At 38.2% G+C, this 22,933-nt stretch overlaps 1 protein-coding gene across 1 annotated transcript in view; it reads left to right on the top strand.

Moving 5' to 3' along the window:
• WWC2 (WW and C2 domain containing 2) overlaps window positions 1-22,933 on the top strand; it is a 220,517-nt gene that overhangs the window by 128,003 nt on the left and 69,581 nt on the right. The window contains exons 5-7 of the mRNA XM_031664153.1: window positions 13,850-13,929; window positions 19,062-19,191; window positions 22,054-22,200. Of these exons, the coding sequence (XP_031520013.1) occupies window positions 13,850-13,929; window positions 19,062-19,191; window positions 22,054-22,200 (357 nt within the window). The remainder of the gene's footprint in view (window positions 1-13,849; window positions 13,930-19,061; window positions 19,192-22,053; window positions 22,201-22,933) is intronic.

Below are 22,933 nucleotides of genomic sequence, written 5' to 3'. Positions count from 1 at the left end.
GTTAACAAAATTAAATAGAAATATAGGAATAGTTAGAATTAAGTGGTCATAAAAATATGTATACATTTTGTAGGCTACAACTAAAGCAGTTTTTAGTAGGGAATTTATATAGGCTTAAATAAAGAAGAATATTAATAATAACTAAGCTTTGCATTTAAAAACTTAAGGAACAGACTAAACTGAAAGAAAGGAGAAATAAAGACAATAATTAATGAAAATTTAAAAATTGGTACCATAGAATAGCTCTGCAATATTTAAAAGCTGGAAAACAAACACACACACCAAATCAGGCTTTGTCAGGTTTTCACAAGAAGAGAGAAAGCACCAAAAAGCCAACATTAGGGGACTTTTTTTCTCCAACCATTCAGTGGACAATACGTCCACACTGTATGTCTCCTTCTAGTGATAACTAAAAATTGTGAATGTAATATAAATGAAGATAAATAAAAGTCTGGATAAGGTAGAAAGAAGGATATTGTAGAGACTGTACACCAGGCTCAGAACTCAGAATAGTAAGTAGGACACTAAAGCTGGCTTTGCCCTGAGGAAATTTGATAAGCTAGGTGAATTTTCCCTTCTGTTGTGTCCCTTTCCTGGTGTTATGGTGACAGACCCCAGCTGCATAAAGTGGGGACTCACACAGACACTAAACCTTCAGTGTAAGAATACTAGAATTCAGCCAGCCAAACCACCCTAGCATACCTCCCACCACCACCACTGCTGCTTGTTGAAGACAGCAAGAAAGGTTGCCTATCTAGAGCAACAATGCTAGGTAGATAAAGGAGAGAAAAAAAACCACTGGGACCATTGGATTTATCACCAGCAGATACCCCTGAATTCACACTTACCTGGATGGTCTGAAAAAGCCCAAGCTAAACACTTAGCTGTGACAGTTGAAGCAGTGACAGACGGTTGTGCTTCCAGTCACTTGCAGATACACGTCTTCTCCAGAGTAATGCACCTTCAACTAGTGCCTTCAGTAGGAAAGTATGAACACATAGCCCAAATCACAGATGTACAGAGAACAAAGAACTGGCAGGAAAAAAGCAGACAATAGAATTTGATCTTGAGATGCTTCAGATTTTTGAGAAGTTAGAGAAAATACGAAATATCCATGTGTAACATGTTTTTAAGAAATAAAAGAGATTGAAAATATAAGTAGGGAAGATACCATGAAAATGATCAAGAAAATACGGAAACAAACTAAGTAGAACTTCTACAAATTAATCATTTAATGAATTAAAAACCAAAGCTGGTGGGGGATTATTTGCAAAGGTCCAAAATTAGCAAGCAATAGCTTATTTTTTCATACCAATCGTGTTGTTTTTATACCTTCAGTGTTCTATGAGAAAATAACCATTAATCAGTATTTTATACCCAGCAAAACATCTTTCATGCATATGGGTGAAATAAAGACATTTTCAGACAAAATTTGAGAGTAATGTATGGCATCAGTTGTTCACTATATTACTAAAGAAAGCAGGAAAGGAGAGAAAATAAAAAATACAGGGCAAATGAGTCTAATGTAAGATAATAACGTAAATCTCGGTGTATCAATAATTAGAATTAAGTGTAATTGGATTAAATGCTCTAGTTAAAAAGACAACGGTTAAAAGACTGGGTTTGGAAAGAAATCTACCTATATGATACTTAAAGAGACACCTAAAAACAAAGATACAGAAAAGTTAAAAGGATGGGAAGAAAAAGATATGCCAATCAATTCCTAACCAGAAAAAAGCTGGTATACACAAATAAGGAAATGAAGCTTTGTTAATGTCAGAAGTGATAGATTTTATGGCAAAATGCTTTACTGAAAAAAAAGACCATTGAATATTTATATGTCCGTTAAAATGTGGGCCCCAAAATATGTAAAGCAAAAATTGGCAGAAAATCCACAATCATAGTGAGAGATTTCAATATAACTTTTGGTATTTGGTAGATCAAGCAGATTAAAAAATTAGTAACAGTATAGAATAGGTAAATACACGTGATTGACAAACTTTAATTAATGTATACAACATGGATCTTATGCTGTATTCGGGTGGGGAAAAATGGGGAGCAAAAATATTTTTTCAAGCACATTTAGCACATTCATGAAAACTGGCCACATTTGGGCCATTAGACTTGTTTCAGTATATTTAAAAGTATTGGTCAGACCACATTCTCTGACTGTAGTGAACTTGTTAGAAATTCATTAAAAAATAACAACAAAGCTGTTTCCCACCTTTCAGAAGAGCTGAAATCCAAAAGACGAACAATATGAAGCATTATTAAGGATGTGGAGCAGCTGGAACTCTTTACTGCTGGTGGGAAACTGGCCTTCCCTAATAAAGCTGAACGTGGGCACACCTGTTGCCACGCAGCTCCACCCTGGAACAGAGTGGTTGTAGTGTGTAGCCTCGGTCTGGAATTAGCCTAGGTCTGGAAGTATGTGTCTGTAGCGGACTGGATGAACGCGTTGTGTATGGTCGTGCGGTAGAACCTCATCTAGCAGTGCGGATCAGTGTACACAACTGCACGCAGCAGCAGTGTTGCGTGGGTGAAGCTAGACAAAAGAGTACACACTGTATGAGTCCACTATATTAAGTTCAGAAAAGACAAAACTATTTACAGGCCTAAACGTTGAGATAATGGTTACTTTTAGGGAAAAGGGAAGGTTTAGTAATTTGGAGGGGCACAAGAATGGCTTCTAGGATTCTGATAATGTGTTGTTTCTTCAACTGTTGGCCTCTCCCTGGGTGTTTCTACTTCGAGGACACTCACTGAGTTGCTATGCTTAGAGTTTTTTTATTTTCAGTTTCTGAGTTGTACTTCTAGGGAACTTAGAAGCTAAATAATTTGGAAGTCTAGAGTAATACACTTCTAAATAATGGGTCAAACATATATGTATATTCTTTGCTAAAATTAGTGAGTAAAACTTTGAAAAAGAGGATAGTTGCATCGCTTCAGTGTCTCCCCTCAAATTTGTATTATTTGACTCTGGTGGTTTGAACATGTCTGCTAATTTGGTACCTCTTTCTTCTTGAATTTGGGCTGGCTCCAGTGAGTACCTCCTGACAAATAGAGTATGGAAAGGAAAAACAGCTGATTTTTACTATAGAAACCTGGCAGCTCCTACTGTAACCAACTGACGAATGTTTCCATCACCAGGGATAAGTCATGTGGAGAGCGTATACTCTGATACATCATTGGGAGAGAAGGGCATGTCACCTCTGTGGTATTCTTTTCCAGCATCCATCATCTCAGTCTAATTATGAGAGAGTATCAGGCAAACCCAAATTGGAGTACACTTTATAGAACATCTGACTAGTGCTCTTCAGAAATGAATAGGTCATTAAAGACAGGAAAGTGAGGAACTGTCACAGACTGGGGGCAACTAAGGAGACTTAACTGCTGAATAAAGTGGTTTTCTGTTGGGTTTTTGTTGTTCCTGTTGTTTTTAGATAGAGTCTCGCTCTTTCGCCCAGGCTGGAGTGCAGCGGCTCAGTCTGGCTCACTGTAACCTCCACCTGCTGGGCTCAAGCAGTCCTCCCACCTCAGCTTCCTGAGAAGCTGAGACTACAGGTGCGCTCCATCACAACCTGGTAAATTGCGTATTTTTTGTAGAGATGGGGTTTTGCCGCATTGCCTAAGCCAATCTCAAACCCCTGGGATCAGGCAGTCTTCCCTCCTCAGCCTCTCAGATTAGACTGGGATGAGAAGCACGAGCCACCACACCCAGCCTCCTGTTGTTTTTTTTAAGAGTGGCAGGGTCTCGCTGTAGTACCTAGGCTGGACCTGAATAAAAAAGGACAATAGTGAAAAATCTGGGGAAATTTTAAAAAGTCTGTAGTTTAGTTAATAGTTTAGAATAAATGTTGGAGAAAAACTTAAAACTTTAAATGCTTATAGAAGAAAGTCTTAAAATTAATGAACAATGTAGTCAACCTAAGAACAGAATAAGCCAAAGCCAGTAGAAGAAGATAAATAAAATTAAAAGTAAAAATTATCAGCTGAGCACGGTGGCTCACACCTGTAATCCCAGCACTTTGGGAGGTCAAAGTAGATGGATCACTTGAGTTCAGGAGTTCAAGACCAGCCTGACCAACATGGTGAAACCCCCATCTCTACTAAAAATAAAAAAATTAGCCGGGCACGGTGGCTCACGCCTGTAATCCCAGCTACTCCGGAGACTGAGGCAAGCGAATCACTTGAACCTGGGAGGCAGAGATTGCAGTGAGCCGAGATCGCGCCATTGCACCCAGCCTGCGCAACTGTCAAGAGTGAAACTCCATCTCAAAAAAAAAAAAAAAAAAAGAAAGTAAAAATTACTGAAATAGAAAACATGGCCATGAAAGAAAGGATCAACAAAAGCAAATTTTGGTTTTTTAAAGAATGATAAAATTGACATATCTCTCAGGACTGACTCAAAAGTAAGAAGAGAAAATGAACAAATAAAAAAGTACAGGGAATGAAAACATGCTTAAGAAATAAAAAGGCATGAGAAAATTTATACTATTACATTTGAATTTTGAAGTGAAATGACTAACTTTGTATTGAAATATTATTAACCAAAACTGATTCGAGATGATGGAAAAAATCTGAATGGCCCTGTTACCATGATTGAAATTCCAGAGAAACCCTCAAGATTAGCCTAGCACATCTTTGACATCAAATTCTGACAAGATTGTATGAACAAAATATAAGCCAACCATATTCACAAGCAAAGAAGCAAAATTCCAAAACAAAATATTGTAAACTAAATACAGCAACATTTTAAAATTATATATAATGGCCAAGGTGGGCTTATCCTAGGAATATACAATTTAGGATTTGAAAATTATTCACTGTACTAACAGAGTGAAGGGAAATTATTAATTATTCCAATAGATACAGTGGAAGCTTTTTTTTTCTTGAGACAGAGCCTCACTCTATCACCCAGGCTGAAATGCAGTGGCACAATCTCAGCTCCTTGCAACCTCTGCCTCCTGTGTTCAAGCGATTCTTGTACCTCAGCCTCCCAAGTAGCTGGGATTACAGGCGTGTACTACCACACTCAGCTAATTTTTGTATTTTTAGTAGAGACGGTGTTTCAGAATGTTGGCCAGGCTGATCTTGAACTCCTGACCTCAAGTGATCCACCCGCCTTGGCCTCCCAAAGTGCTGGGATTACAGGCATGAGCCACCATACCCGGCCCAGAGAAAGCATTTTGATAAATTCAACTTTTATTCATGTTTTTAAAAATTGATTCAACAAAGAATGAGTGCTATAGAACAGGACATGGGGAATGAAGGAGAGCTGGTTGCAGGATTTTTGTTATTATTGTTTTGGTTTTTTGTTTAAGAGACAGCAAAAAAAAAAAAAAAAAAAAAGAGACAGCAGTGTTGTCCAGCTTGGACTCAAATTCCTGGGCTCAAGTGATCATCCTGCCTCAGCCTCCCAAGTAACTGGGACTACAGGTACACACTACCACACCCAGTTTGGTTGCAGCTCTGAATAAGTGTTCAGGAGAAGTCTCATTGAGAAGGCAAAATTTGAGCAAAGATTGGACAGAAGTGATGAAGAAATTAGTCAGGTGGGGAAGAATCAGCATACATACAGGTCTTGACACAGGAGAACATGTGGGATCTTCCAGAAACAATTTGAAGTCAAATGTGGCCTCAATAGAGAGAAAAAGGGGAGAGTAATGAGGGAGAAAGGAAGAGAGTATCCAGGTGATGGAATGAAGACAGAAGAGCATGTCGGCCTGACACACCACTGGAAAGGTTGTGGATGCGCATATGAAATAGGAAACCATTTGACCATATTTTTATTATTTGTATTTAATGTTTGCTAGTTTAACTGGTATGTAATGATACAATGTTTTTCTATTTTGTCTTTATTAGTAGGTGATTTTTTTAAAAATGATGTTTTACCATGTGTATTTCCATTTGCTAGTTTTTTTTAATTTAACAGCTTTATTAAGAAACCATACAATTCACCCATTTAAAATGTACATTTTAATGGGTTTTAGTACATTCATAGTCACATACCCATTATTACAATCTAACTGTAGGACATTTTTCCCTTCCCCTAGAGGGAACCTTGTGCCCATTAGCGGTTCTTCCCATTCCCCACACCTCTCTTCTCCATCCTCTGAGCCCTGAACAACCACTGTTTCTTGTCTTTCCCGATGTTACAAACATTTCATATAAATGGCGTCTATACTGTGTGATCATTTGTGATTGTCTTCTTTTACTTAGCATGTTTTCAAGGTTCGTTCATGTTGTAGCATGTATTAGAACTTCATCCCTTGTATTGCCAAATAATATTCCACTATATGAATACACTTTTATTTTATTTTATTTTTATTTTATTATTTTTTAGACAGAGTTTCTCTGTGTCGCCCAGGCTGGAGTGCAGTGGTGCGATCTTGGCTCACTGCACCCTCTGCCTCCCAGGTTCAAGTGATTCTCCTGCCTCAGCTTCCCAAATAGCTGGGATTACAGGTGCATGCCACCACGCCCAGCTAATTTTTGTATTTTTAGTAAAGATGGGGTTTTGCCATGTTGGTCAGGCTGGTCTCAAACTCCTGACCTCAAGCAGTCCCCCTCCTTGGCCTCCGAAAGTGCTGGGATTGTAGGCGTGATCCACTGTACCCAGCCATATTTTATTTATCCACTCATCAGTTGGCAGATATTTGGGTTTTTGCCACTTTTTGTCTATTATGGATAATGCTGCTGTGAACCTACATGTACAAGTGTTTGTATGGACATAGGTTTCCATTTCTCTTGGGTATATGCCTTGAAGCAGAATTGTTGGGTCATGTGGTAATTTACCGGTTCTTTTTTTTTTTTCTTTTTAAACTTTTTTATTTGAGAGAAGTCTCACTCTTGTCCCCTAGGTTTGAGTGCAATGACTTGATCTCAGCTCACTGCTACCTCTGCCTTCTGGGTTCAGACGATTCTCCTGCCTCTGCCTCCCAAGTAGCTGGGATTAAGGCGCCTGCCACCATGCCCGGCTAATTTTCGTATTTTTTAGTAGGGACGGGGTTTCACCATGTTGGCCGGGCTGGTCTCGAACTCCTGACCTCAGGTGATCCACCGACTTCGGCCTCCCAAAGTGCTAGGATTACAGGTGTGAGCCACCGTGCCCGGCCTTACTGGTTTAATTATTTGTGGAAATCTAGCATTGACCTTCTATATATTAATATTTATCTGTTATTTGTATCGAGATAGTATTTTCATAAATGTTTTATGTAATTTTTCTCATTGGCTTTTGTTTTATTTCCTTTTTATTGTTGTTAAAAGATTTTTAAAAAATATGTTGTGTTTAGCCATCTTGTTTCTGACGACAAATTCCATTTATTAGCCATCATACATGGTTCTAGCAGCATCTGGGATTCTGCTTTCCTCTACGCTTTATGAAAGTTAAACAATGTTTTATTCTGAATTCTTTGACTGTCTCTCTGGAGTTGGCTTCTTATTTTCTTTGAAGGTGACTTCAGAGATGAGGTAGGTGATGAGGATTTTCAGTAAAGGTGGAAGTGGTAGTCAGGAGAAGGATTTCCAGAAGGAGCAAGTTGACAGTTGCCCTTTCTTGGCTTGCTAAGGAGCTCCCTGCAAGACAATGGAGAAAATGGTGAAAAGGGAAGGTAGTCATTAGTAAAATACCATTTTGCTCGTTAGAGCTTTAATGTTGCAAGATTCACTTTTAGGGCAAACTTTTGAAACCTGTCTGTCTTGTGATCTTTCTAAGGTCTATAGGTTTCCAGAGTTTACTTTTCCTTCATTGCCATCTTCTTTCCCCTTCTTTTAAAATAAAACCTATGACTCTAGGATTATAAGAAGTGGTAGGAGGCTCTGTGATTTTCAGTTATACTTATCACGTTTAATCACAGGATCTTCCTGGTTTTCAGAAATAACTGAAATCAATGTAAAATATCAGTTGCTTTAGCGTAGTCAGTGTAGACAGTGGGAAATGTGCAGAAACCGTGGGCTCTTGCTTCCAATTTAGTACTCTGGGTTGTGAGATTTGGCTCCTTAGGAATAAAATTAGGTGGTTAGCTACAGCTGTAGTTAAGTTCAGTAATGTGAGAGAAAACACAGACTCTGGGGATTGTGGACTTTTCATGTCTTCATTTCCAGTGGGATACAGGAATAATGAAGTTTCTAAGGCAGAATAAGGGTCACAGTTTTTATTTAGGTCATTTTGCTTCAATTCTAGTTTCTTTTTACATGTATTATGCCATTAATAACAAAACTTTTTAAATTGTATTTTTAGAAGTTCTCCTGGGTTCTAGATAGACTGTGATAGCAGTGTAACCTTTAGCAGGTTACTTACCTTTCCTCTGTAGGTTCCAGGTTCTTTACCAATAAAATGAGAATGAAGACTGTATCTAGTAGCGTAGTTGGCGGATTGAAAATGGGTATTTTTATTTAGCACAGTGACTGGAATACATTAAAAGCACTTAGAAATTTAGCTCTCATTATTGCTTCCTGGCTGAGTCTACATTGTGCTAAGCTTGTAGGTCAGCATTAGCGTAATCTTCCAGTTATCATCTAAGGACATTAGTTTTTACATTCTGTGTCCTACATGTGAGGCTGCGTTAGAGAACAGAAGAGTGAAAGCAGTGATCCTCCAGTAGCTAGAATGATGCCAAGTGGTTCAAAAGAAGAAAGGTGGTTGTTGAACTACTAATTAACACTATACCGATAAAACCAAAACAACCAGAAATAATGTCTAGTTGGAAATACTCATTTGACTTATGGGAGCAAACTTTTTGATAGTTCATAAAATGCCATCTCGGCATTTGGGAGCTAAGAATCATTCTGGTTGTCCATTAAGAAGACTCCCCAGTATAATAAAAACAGTAGCATATAGCCAACTTTAGGTAAACTAAATAATGTGGGGAACAAAGAAAGCACAGGTTAGCTTCCTATGTGATTGTCACCCAACATAGAATAAAATTTCACTCATATCACCTAAACAGAGGAGAGTCCAAGTGTGTCAGGTCAACGTTTTTTGAATTTCAATTTTTATTGTAGTAATAACACTTAACATGAGATCTGCCCTCTTAACAGAATTTTTAAGTGTATACTATATTCAACTATAAAAACAATGTTGCACCGCAGAGTTCTAAACTAATTTTCATGTTGCATAACTGAAACTTTTATTTCCTGTAGCAACTCTGCCTTTTCTGTACACCTCATCACCTGGCAACCACCATTTTGCTGCTGCTTCTATGAGGCTGTTTTAGATACTTTACATAAGTGGAATCATACAGTATTTGTCCCTCTGTGACTTGCTTATTTCACTTGCCATAATGTCCTCAAGGTTCATTCATATTGTCACATATTGCAGACTTTCCTTCTTTTTAAAGGCTGAATAATATTCCATTGTGTATACACACTATGTTTTTTTAATCCATTCATCTGTCAGTGGACTTTTAGATTATTTCTGTATCTTAGCTATTGTGAATCATGCTGCAGCGAACATGGGGGTACTAATAGCTCTTCAAGATAAAGAATGTCTTAAATAATTTTTTAAAAAATTTAAATTGGCCTATCATCATAATCCAAATGATTTTTTGTATAATATTTATCTCATGCAATCCAATGATTTTAAGACTTCTATTTTTTGTCAATAAGATACAGTAATTGTTTTAATTCATTATTTCTAAATGGGTTCAATATCACCATTGTTTTAATCGAATGTTTTCACTTGATTTTTGTATATGGAGAGAGATAGGGGTCTAGTTTCATTCTTCTGCATGTGGATATTTAGTTTTCCCAGCACCATTTACTGAAGGGACTGTCCTTTCCCCAATATGTGTTCTTGACACCATTGTCAAAAATGAGTTCACTGTAAATTTGTGGATTTGTTTCCTGGTTCTCTATATCTGTGTGTCTGTTTTTATGACAGTTGTGTGCTGTTTTGGTTACTATGCCTCTGTTGTATAATTTGGAAAAAAGAAAAACTTCAGCCGAATTAAATTTAAAGGAGTTTAATTGAGCAATGAACGATTTGTGACTCGGACAGCCCCCAGATTCACAGCAGACTCACAGAGACTCCGGGAGTGCCTTGTGGTCAGAACAAATGTAAAGACAAAAAACGTACAGTGACGTACAGGAGTTGGAAGTGAGGTACAGCAACAGTGAGACTGGTTACAGCTTGGCATTTGCCTTATTTGAACACAGTTTGAACATTCAGCAGTCTGTGAGGGGTTGAAGTATGGCCACTGGGATTGGCCAACACTCAGTTATTGTTACAGGTATATACTGTTAGGTTTTCAATTTTGTCTGGCTATTAAGCTAGGTTACAGTTCATCCACGAGATCTCAATTATAGAAGTATGAAGTCCTTCTCAGGCCATATTTAGTTTGCTTTAACAATTTGAAGTCAGGTAATGTGATTCTCTCAGTTTTGTTGTTTTTGCTCAGGATATCTTGGGTCTTTTTTGGTTCTATATAAATCTTAGGATTGTTTTTTCTGTATCTATGAAAGGATTTTGATATTTTGATAAGGATTGCATTGAATCTGTAGATTACTTGGGGTGGTATGGACATTTTAATAATATTGATTCGTCCAATCCATGAACATGGTCTATCTTACCTTTGTGTGTCCTCTTCCATTTCTTTAATCAATGTTTTATAGCAGGGTTGTTCAATCTTTTGGCTTCCCTGGGCCACAGTGAAAGAATATGAATTGTCTTGGGCTACACGTAAAATACACTAACATTAACAACAGCTGATAAGCTAAAAAATAAAAAATAAGAAAAGCAAATATCTTCATAATATTTTAAGAAAGTTTACGAACTTGGGCTGCATTCAAAGCTATCGTGGGTTGGGCAAGCTTGTTCTATAGTTTTCATTGTAGAAATCTTTCACTTCTTTGGTTAAGTTAATTCCGAGGTATTTTGTTTTATTTGTTGCTGTTGTAACAAACTGTATTTTCAAAGGTAAAGACAGGTTTTAGCTCAGATATATAAGTGCTATCAATTTTTGGATTGATTTTTTCTTTTTTCCCCAAAAGATGAAAGTGTTGCTGTCTTTTTGGCAAAAAGCGCTTGAGAATGCTGTCCTAAATAAAAATACATGTAGAATGAGCTACTGATTGCTGTGGTTATTTTGATATGATATAGTTTAATATTAAAACTGAAATGTTTTTGTGATATACTGTGAATGAGCTCATTGCTGTTAATTCACATTACAACACCTTTAAAATCCAGTTCAGGTAGCCTTCTCAAGGAGTTCCACCCTCATCCCCAAGCCATAAGTAATCCTTTCTTCCTTTGAGTTCCAGTAGCACTGTTTATAACTCTTTGTAGTTATAAATTGGGCCTTGAAACATAATTATTGTATTTATTTTCCCTAATATAAGTACATAAGGGCACAAACTGATAAACCTTCAGGTAAACTCAACAGATGCGTTATTGAATATCTGCTTTGTCCAAAGCAGTGTGCCTAAAGGTATGCAAACATGAGTATTCCACCGCTCCTGTCTTTGTCACAGTGTTCCTCATAGTGCCTGGTCTCTCTCTTGACATTGTTCTCCTGTATTCTAGGATGCCCTTTTTTTCCCTCTTACATCTCTTACCACTACTTCACAGTGTATTTTGTCTCTCCCTCTAGTAGATATGTGAATAATGGAGATGCCCAAGGCTTGCTCTTGAACGCTCTTCTCTTTTCAATACACACCCCCTTTAGGTAATCTTGTTTATTCTTATGCACCTAAAATATCATCTTTATGCCAATGACTCTAAATTATCTATCTCTAGTCCAGACACTTTTGAACATCAAGTCTACATATTCTAGTTACCATTGAAGTCTCCTGGGCATCACAGAAATAAATATCTTAAAGAAAATCCTTCCTCTTTTCTTCCACATTTTGTCCTGCTCTTCAGGAAAGCACCTTCATTCACCCAGCTGTCAAGCCAAAATCCTGATGTGATTTTGGTCACATGCTCTCCCCTACCCTCCACGCTGAGTCCATCACCAAGTCCTGTTGATTCTCCCTCTGAAGTATCTTCCTTCTCTGGCTCTTGCCCACATGCCAGCCCACAGTGCTGGCATGATGGACCCTTGCGGCACTTCTGGTCAGTCCCCACAGCGTTGTCACAGTGACTATTTAAAATCATAAAGCAGGTCATGCTTTAATCTCCTTGATTCTCGTTCTTAGAGTAAGACTGAGAAATTCTCAATGTGGCATCTATGTATCAGTCCTTTTCCAGTTCCATCTTTTGCCACCCCCACTCTCTGTAATCCAGCCACATGGCATTCTTTAAATTCCAGAGGTTGACTGAATACCCCCTCACCCCACTGTCCCTTTAGGGTTTTGCACAAGCTCTTCCTGTTGAGGACCCCTTCTACCAAGTGAGTCCCCACTAACCCTCTCAATTGAAACATTGTTTCTTCAGACAGTCTCCACCCAAAGCCCTCAGACTAAATGAGGTTCTGTTCTCTTGGCATATCTAAGTATCCTGAACTTAGAGCACCTTTTGTAATTACTAAGATTTCTTTTGTTGGCTGATTATTTGCTCAATATATGGCTGCTCCATTGTCTGTAAGATCCTTGAGGGCAGGGATCATGTCTGTTTTGTTCACACTCAGGCCCGGCACCGGACACATAGTAAAGAGTCAATACCTTTTTGTGGAATGAGTAAAATAAATCAACATAAAAGTTCAAAAGCACACTAAAATATTGCACAACAGAATGTGTTTAAAACTTAAGGCTCTGGCTGGGCACGGTGGCTCACGTCTGTAATCCCAGCACTTTGAGAGGCCGAAGCAGGTGGGTCGCTTGAGCCCTGGAGTTCAAGACCAGCCTGGGCAACATGGTCAAACCCCGTCTCTACTAAAAACACAAAAACTAGCCAGGTGTTGTGGCAGGCGCATGTAATCCCAGCTACTCTGGAAGCTGAGGCACGAGAATTACTTGAACCTGGGAGGCAGAAGTTGCAGTGAGCCGAGATCGCACCACTGCACTCCAGCCTGGGCGACAGAGCGAGACTCTGTCTCAAAAAAACAAACAAACAACAACAACAACAAAAAACTTAAGGCTCTAACTTAATACATGGAGGTAAGTTTCTAGCCCTCGTGTGAAGATCTTTATTAGTTTGTGACTAAACCAGGCATGTGCTGCTTTTGTGATCTGTCAAATTTTAGAATTGTTATTACCAAAGTATGTATTTGACAACAGGAAAAATATATTTTATCAGTTTGACAACAGATATTTATTGATCATCTGCTGTTTGCTTGGCATGGTTGTAGATCTCAGGATACAGCTGGGGGATTGCAGCTTACTTTCCCATGGAGGACAGACAGTGTACATGGAGAATTTCAGCTCCTGAAAAATACTCTGGTCTAAATAAAACAGAGTCGTGGCAGGGACAGGGAGCTAGAGAAGTCCTATTTGAAAAGGTAACATTTCAGCTAGCATTGGAGGGACAGGGAGTCAACTGCTGGAGATCTGGGGAGAGCTTTCCAGGCAGAGGGAACTGCCGGGACATCCGAAGAATAGAGAGGTGGGCAGTGACACTTGTCACAGTGAGAAGGAAAAACACACACTTTTATAGAGATGCCATGACTTGGAGTTCTTATTCTGCCCATTTTGGCTGGAGACAATGATGATGTCCAGCTCATAAGAATGTTGCTAAGCAAGGTAATGAAGGTAAATAGTAGTAATAATACACATCACTGATAGTTTTAAACATTATTCATATGCCTTCCACAGAATTTATGTGAAGGAGAAACTGGTAAAGTAAATGTTACTTTAACTAATGGCTTTGTTTATGTGTTTAATCGTTTACTAATTTATTATCTTTTAAAACAATAGGCTATGTGGCTAATTATTTGCAAACATTAATATTTGTGTTGATTTCTCTTTAAAGGTTAAAAAGCTAAAGAGAGAACTCTCACAGATGAAGCAAGAACTGCTCTATAAAGAACAAGGCTTTGAAACATTGCAGCAGTGAGTATGAAAATACTGAATCAACTTTAGAGTAAGCTTCCTAACTAATATTAAAACCAAGAAAATAGAAGTACAGATTACATAAGAGCTTTTTCAGAGAAACATAAAGTAAAAAGTTCAGAGCTCTACACCAAAAGAAAACCAAGCAATCAACTAACAGATACAAACTTGGGAAAGATCTGTACACTTGAAAAGCTCCAAAGTTTTTATTAATCACTGGAGATCCAAAGAAACCAAAGTGAAAAGCCTTTGTCTTACCTTGATCTCCTGGACCCTTGCTGGCCTCCTCTAAGATTGTGGTACCGAGCTAAGAGACTAGGCACAAGAAATTCCTCTCCACATTCGGCTGGGCTGGCTCTACTTGACCCCTATGTGAGCCTGCAGCTGCCCTGGGCCCTCGGGTGGAGGCCTGTCTGTCTCTCTCTGTCAGCCCCAGGGATGACCTGGAGTCTAACCCTGACAGATGGCAGGGGAGTAAGAGCAAGTCAGGATTATCAGCAAAGGAGCGGGAGTGAGTGCCTCACTTCCTGCCTTCCTCTACCTTTCCCGTTTGCTACTGAAGTCAGCTGGGCCATTAGCAGAGCCCTAAGCTGGGCCAGGTTAAGTGGAAATGGAGGTGACAGAGGGTCACAGGATCAGGATATCCCTTCCCCATTCCTGGCCCCTGAAAGCCACTGTTCTCCCTGCTGCTGAGGCCCAGCCTGTCCAAACCGTGACAGGCACACCTGAGACTTTCCAATCCTGCAGACTCTACTCCACAGGGTCTCTCATGGGAGAGAAACAGTCCATGGTTTTCACAGCCACATGACCACACAGCGGAGGTTCAGCTTCCCTCCTGCTTGGTGTCTCCAACTGTGGTGCAGTATTTCTAGGGATGTCCCTGGTCAGTTTCCTGTTCAGGCAGGTTTCATGTTCTTCCTAGCATCTCCCTTGGTAGCACCTCAGGAATGCCAAGCTGGTCTCAGGTGCTGCCTCTTTGGAAAGTACCCAGCTGTGTTCCTTTTCCCTGTGGAATCTTACTTTGCCTTCTGCTCTTAGGAAATTTGGGATGCTCCAAGCAGCGAGGGGTGACCCCCTTTAAAGATCCTGTGTGTCACTGGCCAGACAAACAAACTGGTTGTTCTTGTTTGGGTGACTAGTCATGTCTTGGGATACCCGGGCGCTGCTCTTGACCACCAGTCAGACGTATGACTAATTTCACATGTGCTGTTATCGCTCAGACTCCTTTTTTCCTGCTCACCACATATAATCATGACCCTGATATTCCTTCAGATGCTCCCATCCCAGTGGTTCTCAAACCTGACTGCATATTAGAATAATCTGGAGAGTGCTTAGAAAAATAATGTTTCTAGTCTCTACATCGGGTATATTTTATGAGATCCCAAGTGCTTCTAAAGTCCAGCCATGTTGTAAGAACCTCAGCTGGTTGCAGAGCTCCCCAAAAAACCGAGCAGAACTCGAATGACATAAGTGCGTTATTTAGTAATTGTTTATCAGCATAAAGCAGGGCTTTGTGGTGGGAGTGGGGAGAAAAAACAGACTTTGAAGAGTGCCATGAAGTGTTTAGCCATATGTTCCACATTTTTAAGGCACATGAAATTATAACTCGCATCACCATTTGGGATTAAAGGTTAGCCAAACTTGCTGTCTTTGTTGTATTGATGTAACAATGCTGTATTGTTTCAAAGCAGTTTGCTTGCAAGCAATTTTTATAGGAATCTAAGGCATGTTTAAGAATCTGTCAATAACATTCCACAAGAAAACAATAGACATTTGTTGTAGAAATTCAGACATTCTCCTGCAATGATTCTAATCCCTTGAACCAAGAGCGGAAAGATATGGTATCTAACATCAGAGACCTCTCCTGTGTACCTTTACTATAGACCAAATGAAGCTGTTTTTATTCCAATGTTAACCACCATACCACTAAAACGCTGAATGAGCAACAATCAAACCCAGCAGCCGGACCTTTTAAGAAACCACATTCTTGATACTATAAAGGGATTTATATTTGTGGCTATGACAGAAAATATATTTCAGGAAAAGATTTCAATAGAATCTTATTGTAGGCTTTTGTAGCTTTTATTTACAATAGAATGGAATATATTTGTTGAATCTGGAATTATAATGTAATTTAAACTTGAGCTTTCATTTTACTTGGTACAATAGTTTTATGCTGGATAGACAAATATGGCATTGTTCTCTGTTATTCATTTCAGTTTGTGGTCCCAGATTTGACTTTGGCATAAGCAGCGGTGTAGTATATGTGTAAATGGATACCAGGAAGATGCCTATTTCCATTTGCTGCCTCCAGTGTGCATTCAGAATTGGAAAATAGACTAGTGATGAAACAGCAAGTCACAGGCATATACAGATTCTGTGAAAATTTGGTTCTCAGGGTATACACTTTCCAGAGAAGGAATGCAAATGAACATCTTTTCTCTTTCAGAAGAGACTAATATATTGAGTGAAAATGAGTTATAGGGCACACTCAAGTCAAGAACTTCCAAAAGAAATTTTAAGGAAAAAAAAATGGCACTTCTCATATTAAGAACAAAAAGCATGATACTTTAAGTCAGCAAATGATGCTTCTATTTCGGTTAATTTTATGGCAAGTTAGTGTCAAAAGAGAAAAAGTGGGAAAAGAAAAGTAGAGGAGAAAAACAAGAAACAGTGAAATAAAGGAAAAAGGCAGCACGTAAAGTAGAGAAGTTCAAAGGAGGCAAAAGGAAATGAGCAAAAAGCGTTCCACGATGAAAGCTGAGCCGTGTTCTTCATATTTAGCATTCTGTTGAGCAGTGGACAGCCAAGAGATTTTCATGTGGTCAAAGCTCTATGAAATTTAAATTAGCGGTCTTGAACCAGTCCTGCTTTTATTTTTTAAATGTTAAGGTTTATTTCTGAAAACAGCTTACCTGCTTTTATTTTCACATGATAAAGTTTATATTTATTTCTGAATCAAAGATTTGTTTTATCATTAAATTCTGAAGACTTTACACTAACAGGAAGAAACTGAGTTTTAGAAGTTCATTTTGACGCAATTTCAGATACCCCTATTACTACCTATTTTATGAAATCCCACATTTTAGTTTTTATTTTTAGTTAAGAAGTGCTACATTTGAAAATGCCAAAATGCTATATTTGGAAATATCATTTGTTTTAATAAGCGATTTCCTCAGCTAAGTTGGTGGATATAATACTTAAGAGAGTCAGAAATTCCATTGATAAATCTCTTCCCAAATGAATGGAATTAGCTGATATTCAAAGTACTTCACTAGTCTCATCAGATATTCTAAATGTGTTAGTCATAAGGGCCCCAGTTCTGAATCTGTCATTTTAGGATAGTTCCCCTACTAGCTAAGTGTCTGTGCAATTTGGAGTATAAATTTGCATCAACTTTCTCCCTTGGCTTCTTCATTTGGAAGAAGTGTCTAGGGGATCTTTAGGGGCCCTTCCCATTCTGAACACTGTGTGTCTGTGTGTGTGTGTGCATGTGCATGTGCACGCACACGTGCATGTGTTTAATCTGTGATTTGATTGGTTGTACTTTATTATTAGATGATCTTATGATCAAGTTTATTTTATTTTCTTAAGTTCTTAAGTCTTTAATTGCTTGTTGAGCAGCATAAGGTAGTGACTAAAACAGTACTTGGGGAAATACGTTATCTACAAATTGCACTTGTTTGAGTGGACTTTGTTTGGAAGAGTGATTAAGATGACATTGCTTTATCTTTTTCGGATTATACCTTTCATATTGCAAATAAGTATTAATTATTAAATGTTTTAAACCAAATGAGCTCAGAGTCTGTTTTCTCTGATTCAGTAGGTGTTGTTTCTCTGGAGACTCTGGATAAGACCAAAACTATGTCTAAGAACTTGTATAGAGTTATTGGCTGGGGCAGAGGCATAGCCATGTGTCCCACAAGGAGAACTCGTGCTGAATTCATAGTGAATCCCAGACAGCACAGGTCGCTGGGGAAGACCAGGAGAGTGATCATGAAGAGTACATGAAACTATTTTTTAAAAAAGAATTAGGTAATTTTATTAGGCCCTTCAAACACAAAGAATTAGGTTACATGAAATCCTCCAGCCTAAAGTGACGATGTAAACTGTAAGGACACTTGGTAAGCAGCTCTGCAGGGATAATAAATTAGCTCATTGAAGAGCTGTTTATTCAATATGAGTTGAGAAATGGCTACTGCCCTTCTGCCGTTTTCCTAAGTTTGAACTCATCCAGCAAGTCAAGCAATTTTATCTTGACTCATAACTTTCATAAAAGCAGAATAAATACTATATATTTTATATATATATATATAGAGAGAGAGAAATAAGAAACTAACCACACAATCCAAACATTATAGGGTACTCACTAATATAAATAATAATTTGTGTATTAACCATTTATTAAAGGCCTCACAAGCTGCAGGCCCTGTGCCAGGTTTTGCACAGACATTACAGCAAAACATTATGTAAAAGTAGGTGGCAGTTTACTTGCCTCTGTGTTCTTCTGCTAAAGCATTTGCCCATGTCTTTTACCTTTCTTGGGTGAAGATCAGAATCAGCACTTGATAAGATTTGGGTTCGGCCAGCAGTGGGATCATTCAAACAGGTTGAAGGCAAAAAGACATGCATTTATTTGAACCTGAAAGTGATTAGAAATGGACTGGGTTTGAAGTGAGGGATGGGAGAAATCTTAGCCGCCTGTGATTAAAAGAGAAAGGAGGGGCCGAGGCGTGCGGATCACAAGATCAGGAGTTCAAGCCTGGCCAACACGGTGAAACCCCATCATTGTCAAAAATACAAAAATTAGCCGGGCATCGTGGCAGGCGCCTATAATCTAGCTACTTGGGAGGCTGAGGCAGGAGAATTACTTGAACCCAGGAGGCGTAGGTTGCAGTGAACCAAGATCGCACACTTGCACTTCTGCCTGGGCGACAGAACAAGACTTCATCTCAAAAAAAAAAAAAAAGAGAAATGAGGAGTAACCGCCTGAAAAGATGATTGCTGGTATATGAGAGTCAGAAGTGAAATAATCATCCAACTTAGACAATTCCGAAACCAATTCCTACTGTCTGTTTAACTTATATGCGATCATTCTTTGATACTTTTTCTTTCTTTTTCTCTTTTCACAGAATTGATAAAAAAATGTCTGGAGGCCAGAGCGGGTATGAACTCAGTGAAGCCAAAGCCATTCTAACAGAACTAAAATCTATCAGAAAAGCCATTAGCTCAGGAGAAAAAGAAAAACAAGATCTGATGCAGGTACATTGTAAAACATTTTGTTAAGCCAAACTTCTACCTTCTGAGGCCCCCAGAAACTCTTACTGGGGCAGAAGTGCTCCCTGAGAGTCTGGGTGACCCCAGCCGCATTTATGCAGAATGGGCCCTGCGGAGATGGTTGCAGGCACAAAGGTAGCCTGCTGCCTTGGAGCAGAGCAGAGTGATTCCAAGTGACTGTACGCTTTGTTGTAAACAGCCTTTGGATGGCCTTTGAGATAGTGGGTGGCGGGGCCTGGAGCTCATGTAAGGAGATTAACATCTTGGTGCACCCTGAAACTCACTGAAAACTTCCTGTGGGACCCCAATAAGCAGAATTCTCAGCACAGGATACACAAGGGATATGTCATTTGCCATCAGTAAGTAGAAGGCTTGCCTTTTGGGGATGAGACTATGTGAGGAGCTTAGAAAAGTTTTCCGACCCAGTTGATTCTGGGGTGCCAGCTGAGAGGTGGGGAGTGCTGACCCAGCTGGGGGATGCCCATACAGTTACCCTCGGAAAGCTGCGCATGGCCGTAGATCCCCTGACTAAACCCGTTCACTTCTCAGCCTGTGGGTCTTCACTCCCAGTGATCCAGCAGCATGTGTAGAAAAAACAAAATAGCCATTAAGTGATCAGTATTCTGAATATCTATACTTATCAAATACAAGGGTGTCTCTCTTCCTCTCCTTCCGTCCATCCCATAATTATCACAAACACTAAGAATTCTTATTTCATATATTTGGAGTTCTTACTTAGCTGAGGAATAATTCAGTCCACATCTTTGTGAAAATGTTAGAGTCACTGATGATGTTTACATTCTCAATAGAACATCTACATTTAAATACCATATTTAACTACTTGATGTTGGTTTTCAAAATATGAGTTGAATATAGATAAATATTCTTGGATCCATATAATTTTGCATTACTTGCAAGAAGAAATCTAATAGAAAAGACAACAATAATAACAGCAAATACTTATAAATACTGACTTTGTGCCAGGCATTCTTCTAACTGCCTTGCATATAAGTAATTCCCTTGATCCTCACAACAGCTGCTAAAGGTAGGCACTATTATTATTCTCGGCTTACAGACGAGGAAATTACAGCACAGAAAAATTAAAGTTTCTTTAAAGTCATACAGCTGGTAAGTAGCAAGACTGTGGTTTAAGCCCAGGCAGGCTGGGTTAATGTGGTTTTACCATATATATAACACGTGCAGGACTTCGCTGGTGTGTATTTTGGTTTTGTTCTGCAATTGTCTTGCTGATTAAGTCAGTAATTCCAGAAATGCATGTCATAGGTCCTTTAAAAAAAAAAAAAAGTTAATAGAACTGGAGCAAATTTACATTGGAACCTTCTAATTCAACAATTTTAGGTCATCTTTCATTTTTCCTATACACTTTGGATTCATCTGCAGGCCCGATTAAATTAAAAGATTAGATTCCTTTTTAGTTACTAAAGTACATAGAATAATTAATTAGTAGATGCAGAGATTGACAATAGAGTTAGAAGGGACTTTCGATATCTTCTGTGACTTTCAAACCTCTTTGACCACAGTAAGAAATAGATTTTACATCAAAACCCAGTAACACACAATTGTGTGTACCTATAGATAAACAGGTGTGCATGCGCGTGCACACACACACATACACACTCAAAATGAATTTCACAGAAATATGCGTACTCTTAATGCTGGTGATGTACTCCGATTTTATTTTCTAGTATCTTCTATTTCTTTTAAAAAAAAAAATACTAGTAACAACCTGCTAAATTGATTGAATGTATTGCCATCACAGATAAGTTTGAAGAACACTGACTTTTTTTCACTGTATAGATGGAAAAATAGAAAAGACTTGCACAAGGTCACTAAAAGGTTTTTTTGTTCTTTTCTATATTATTTGACGTGACCATTTATGTTTTATCCTCTCATATATATATATATAGAGAGAGAGAGAGAGAGAGTATTAATATCCCTTTGGAAGAAAATAGAGAAAGTTAGGTAAAAAATTCCTGATCTCTGATATTTCTAATTCCTCCTAATCATGAAAATTTTAAATATCAGGATTAAATACAGGTTCTTTTGTTGATAATAATCATTTCTTATCATTTTATTAGTATTACTGTAGGGTTTCCATTTTACTGTTTTAAGTGATTCAGATTAGTCTTTCCTTTTCAATACTTTCACTTGTTCATATCCTCCCTCTGAAGTAAACACAGTATATTAAACCTGAGTGCCCACAGCAGGCACATTTGCTTTTGATTATTCTCTTTACCAAGCCAAACATGTCGCCACAGGCAGTGCCATGCAGTAGACACACAGATGGGCTTGTTTGATGCCTGTGCCATTCATTAGCAACTTCTGAGCCTCAGTTTCCTAATCTCTAACGTTGATGTGAGCTAAATAATCTCTTGGGTCCTGTCCAGATGTACAATGGCATAATTGAAGAAGTCTTCAAAGTAGCAAATTCTCTTACTGTATCTAAAATGAGAGATTACATTATAGATACTGTGTTTCCAGAATTTCAGTTGCGTAAAGTGAGTGGGTTCCTATTGAAATAGAGGCAACTTCTTAATGAAATTTTTAAAAATAAGACATGCATGTATTTTAAAGATACCATTCATAGGAAAATGCTATCTTGGGAAAGATAAGACAACTGGTTTAATACGATCTCGCTTCTGAAGTCACGTATGTAGGTGCAAAATTATATCCTACTATTATTTTTTCAATTATATAAAGTGGTAAGTACCTACTAAATAAAGTAGTTTTTTTTTTTCCATTGAGATTATCTCTTTCCTTTTAATTTCACCTGGTAGGGAAGGTTTGCTCTCTTAATTTATGAAAAACTTTGTGTTTTCTGAACAGAGTCTTGCTAAGCTGCAGGAGCGGTTTCATTTGGATCAGAACATTGGCAGATCTGAGCCAGATTTGAGATCTAGTCCTCTGAGCTCTCATTTATCTCTCTCCAGACAGACCCTTGATGCCGGGTCACAAACAAGCATTTCCGGAGATGTAAGTTATCTGTGTTGAAGAGTTGGCCCAGTGTTGTCCTTGATGGGGCTTACTTGCAATATGGATGGTGAACTGGAACCAGAAGTATATGTAACTTGGATTCTGGCTGTGTGCATTCAGTGTTTCATTCTCATAAGATTAGTTTTAAAAATCATAGCCTCATCTTTTCTATCTAGGTGCCAAGCGTGTCAGGATTTGTCCATATGAATAGCTTTGTTCAAACTTTCTCATGCTATATTCCTTTAAAGACACATTGAAAGGCTAGAGGCATGTGAGAATTTAACTTTTTCCTGTTACGTTTAGAGTCTTGGAAATTTAGGTTCTTTCAAATAAACATTACGCCAATGAGAAACAGAAAAACATGCCTTTTAAGACTAATAAGAAAACTTGTTTTTGTAAATCTTAATTGATTATATTAAAATGTTTAATCTGTGATTTATATCTGCCATTTAAATATTTAATGTGGCTTGGCTATTGTTGACTATTTTACCTTCTCCATTTTGGGATGCCATTAGCAAGTATTTACTTCTCAATACATTCCCATTTATTTTCATATTCTTTTATGCTGCTTTGAAATATGTGCTGTGAAAGTAAAACAGAGATCAACAGTAGGGCTTACCTATTTGAAAATTAATTTTTGAACTTAGTTTATATTTTGTACAGTTGAAAGCTAAATGCTAGAAATTAGGCTCATAAAGGCAAAGAAATTAGTTCCAGTTCATAAATTTTATTG

Source organism: Papio anubis, chromosome 3 (assembly GCF_008728515.1).
Source record: "Papio anubis isolate 15944 chromosome 3, Panubis1.0, whole genome shotgun sequence".
Taxonomy (NCBI): Eukaryota; Metazoa; Chordata; class Mammalia; order Primates; family Cercopithecidae; genus Papio; species Papio anubis.
Note: the sequence above shows the minus strand (reverse complement) of the source record. Positions and strands in the feature narration are given on the sequence as shown.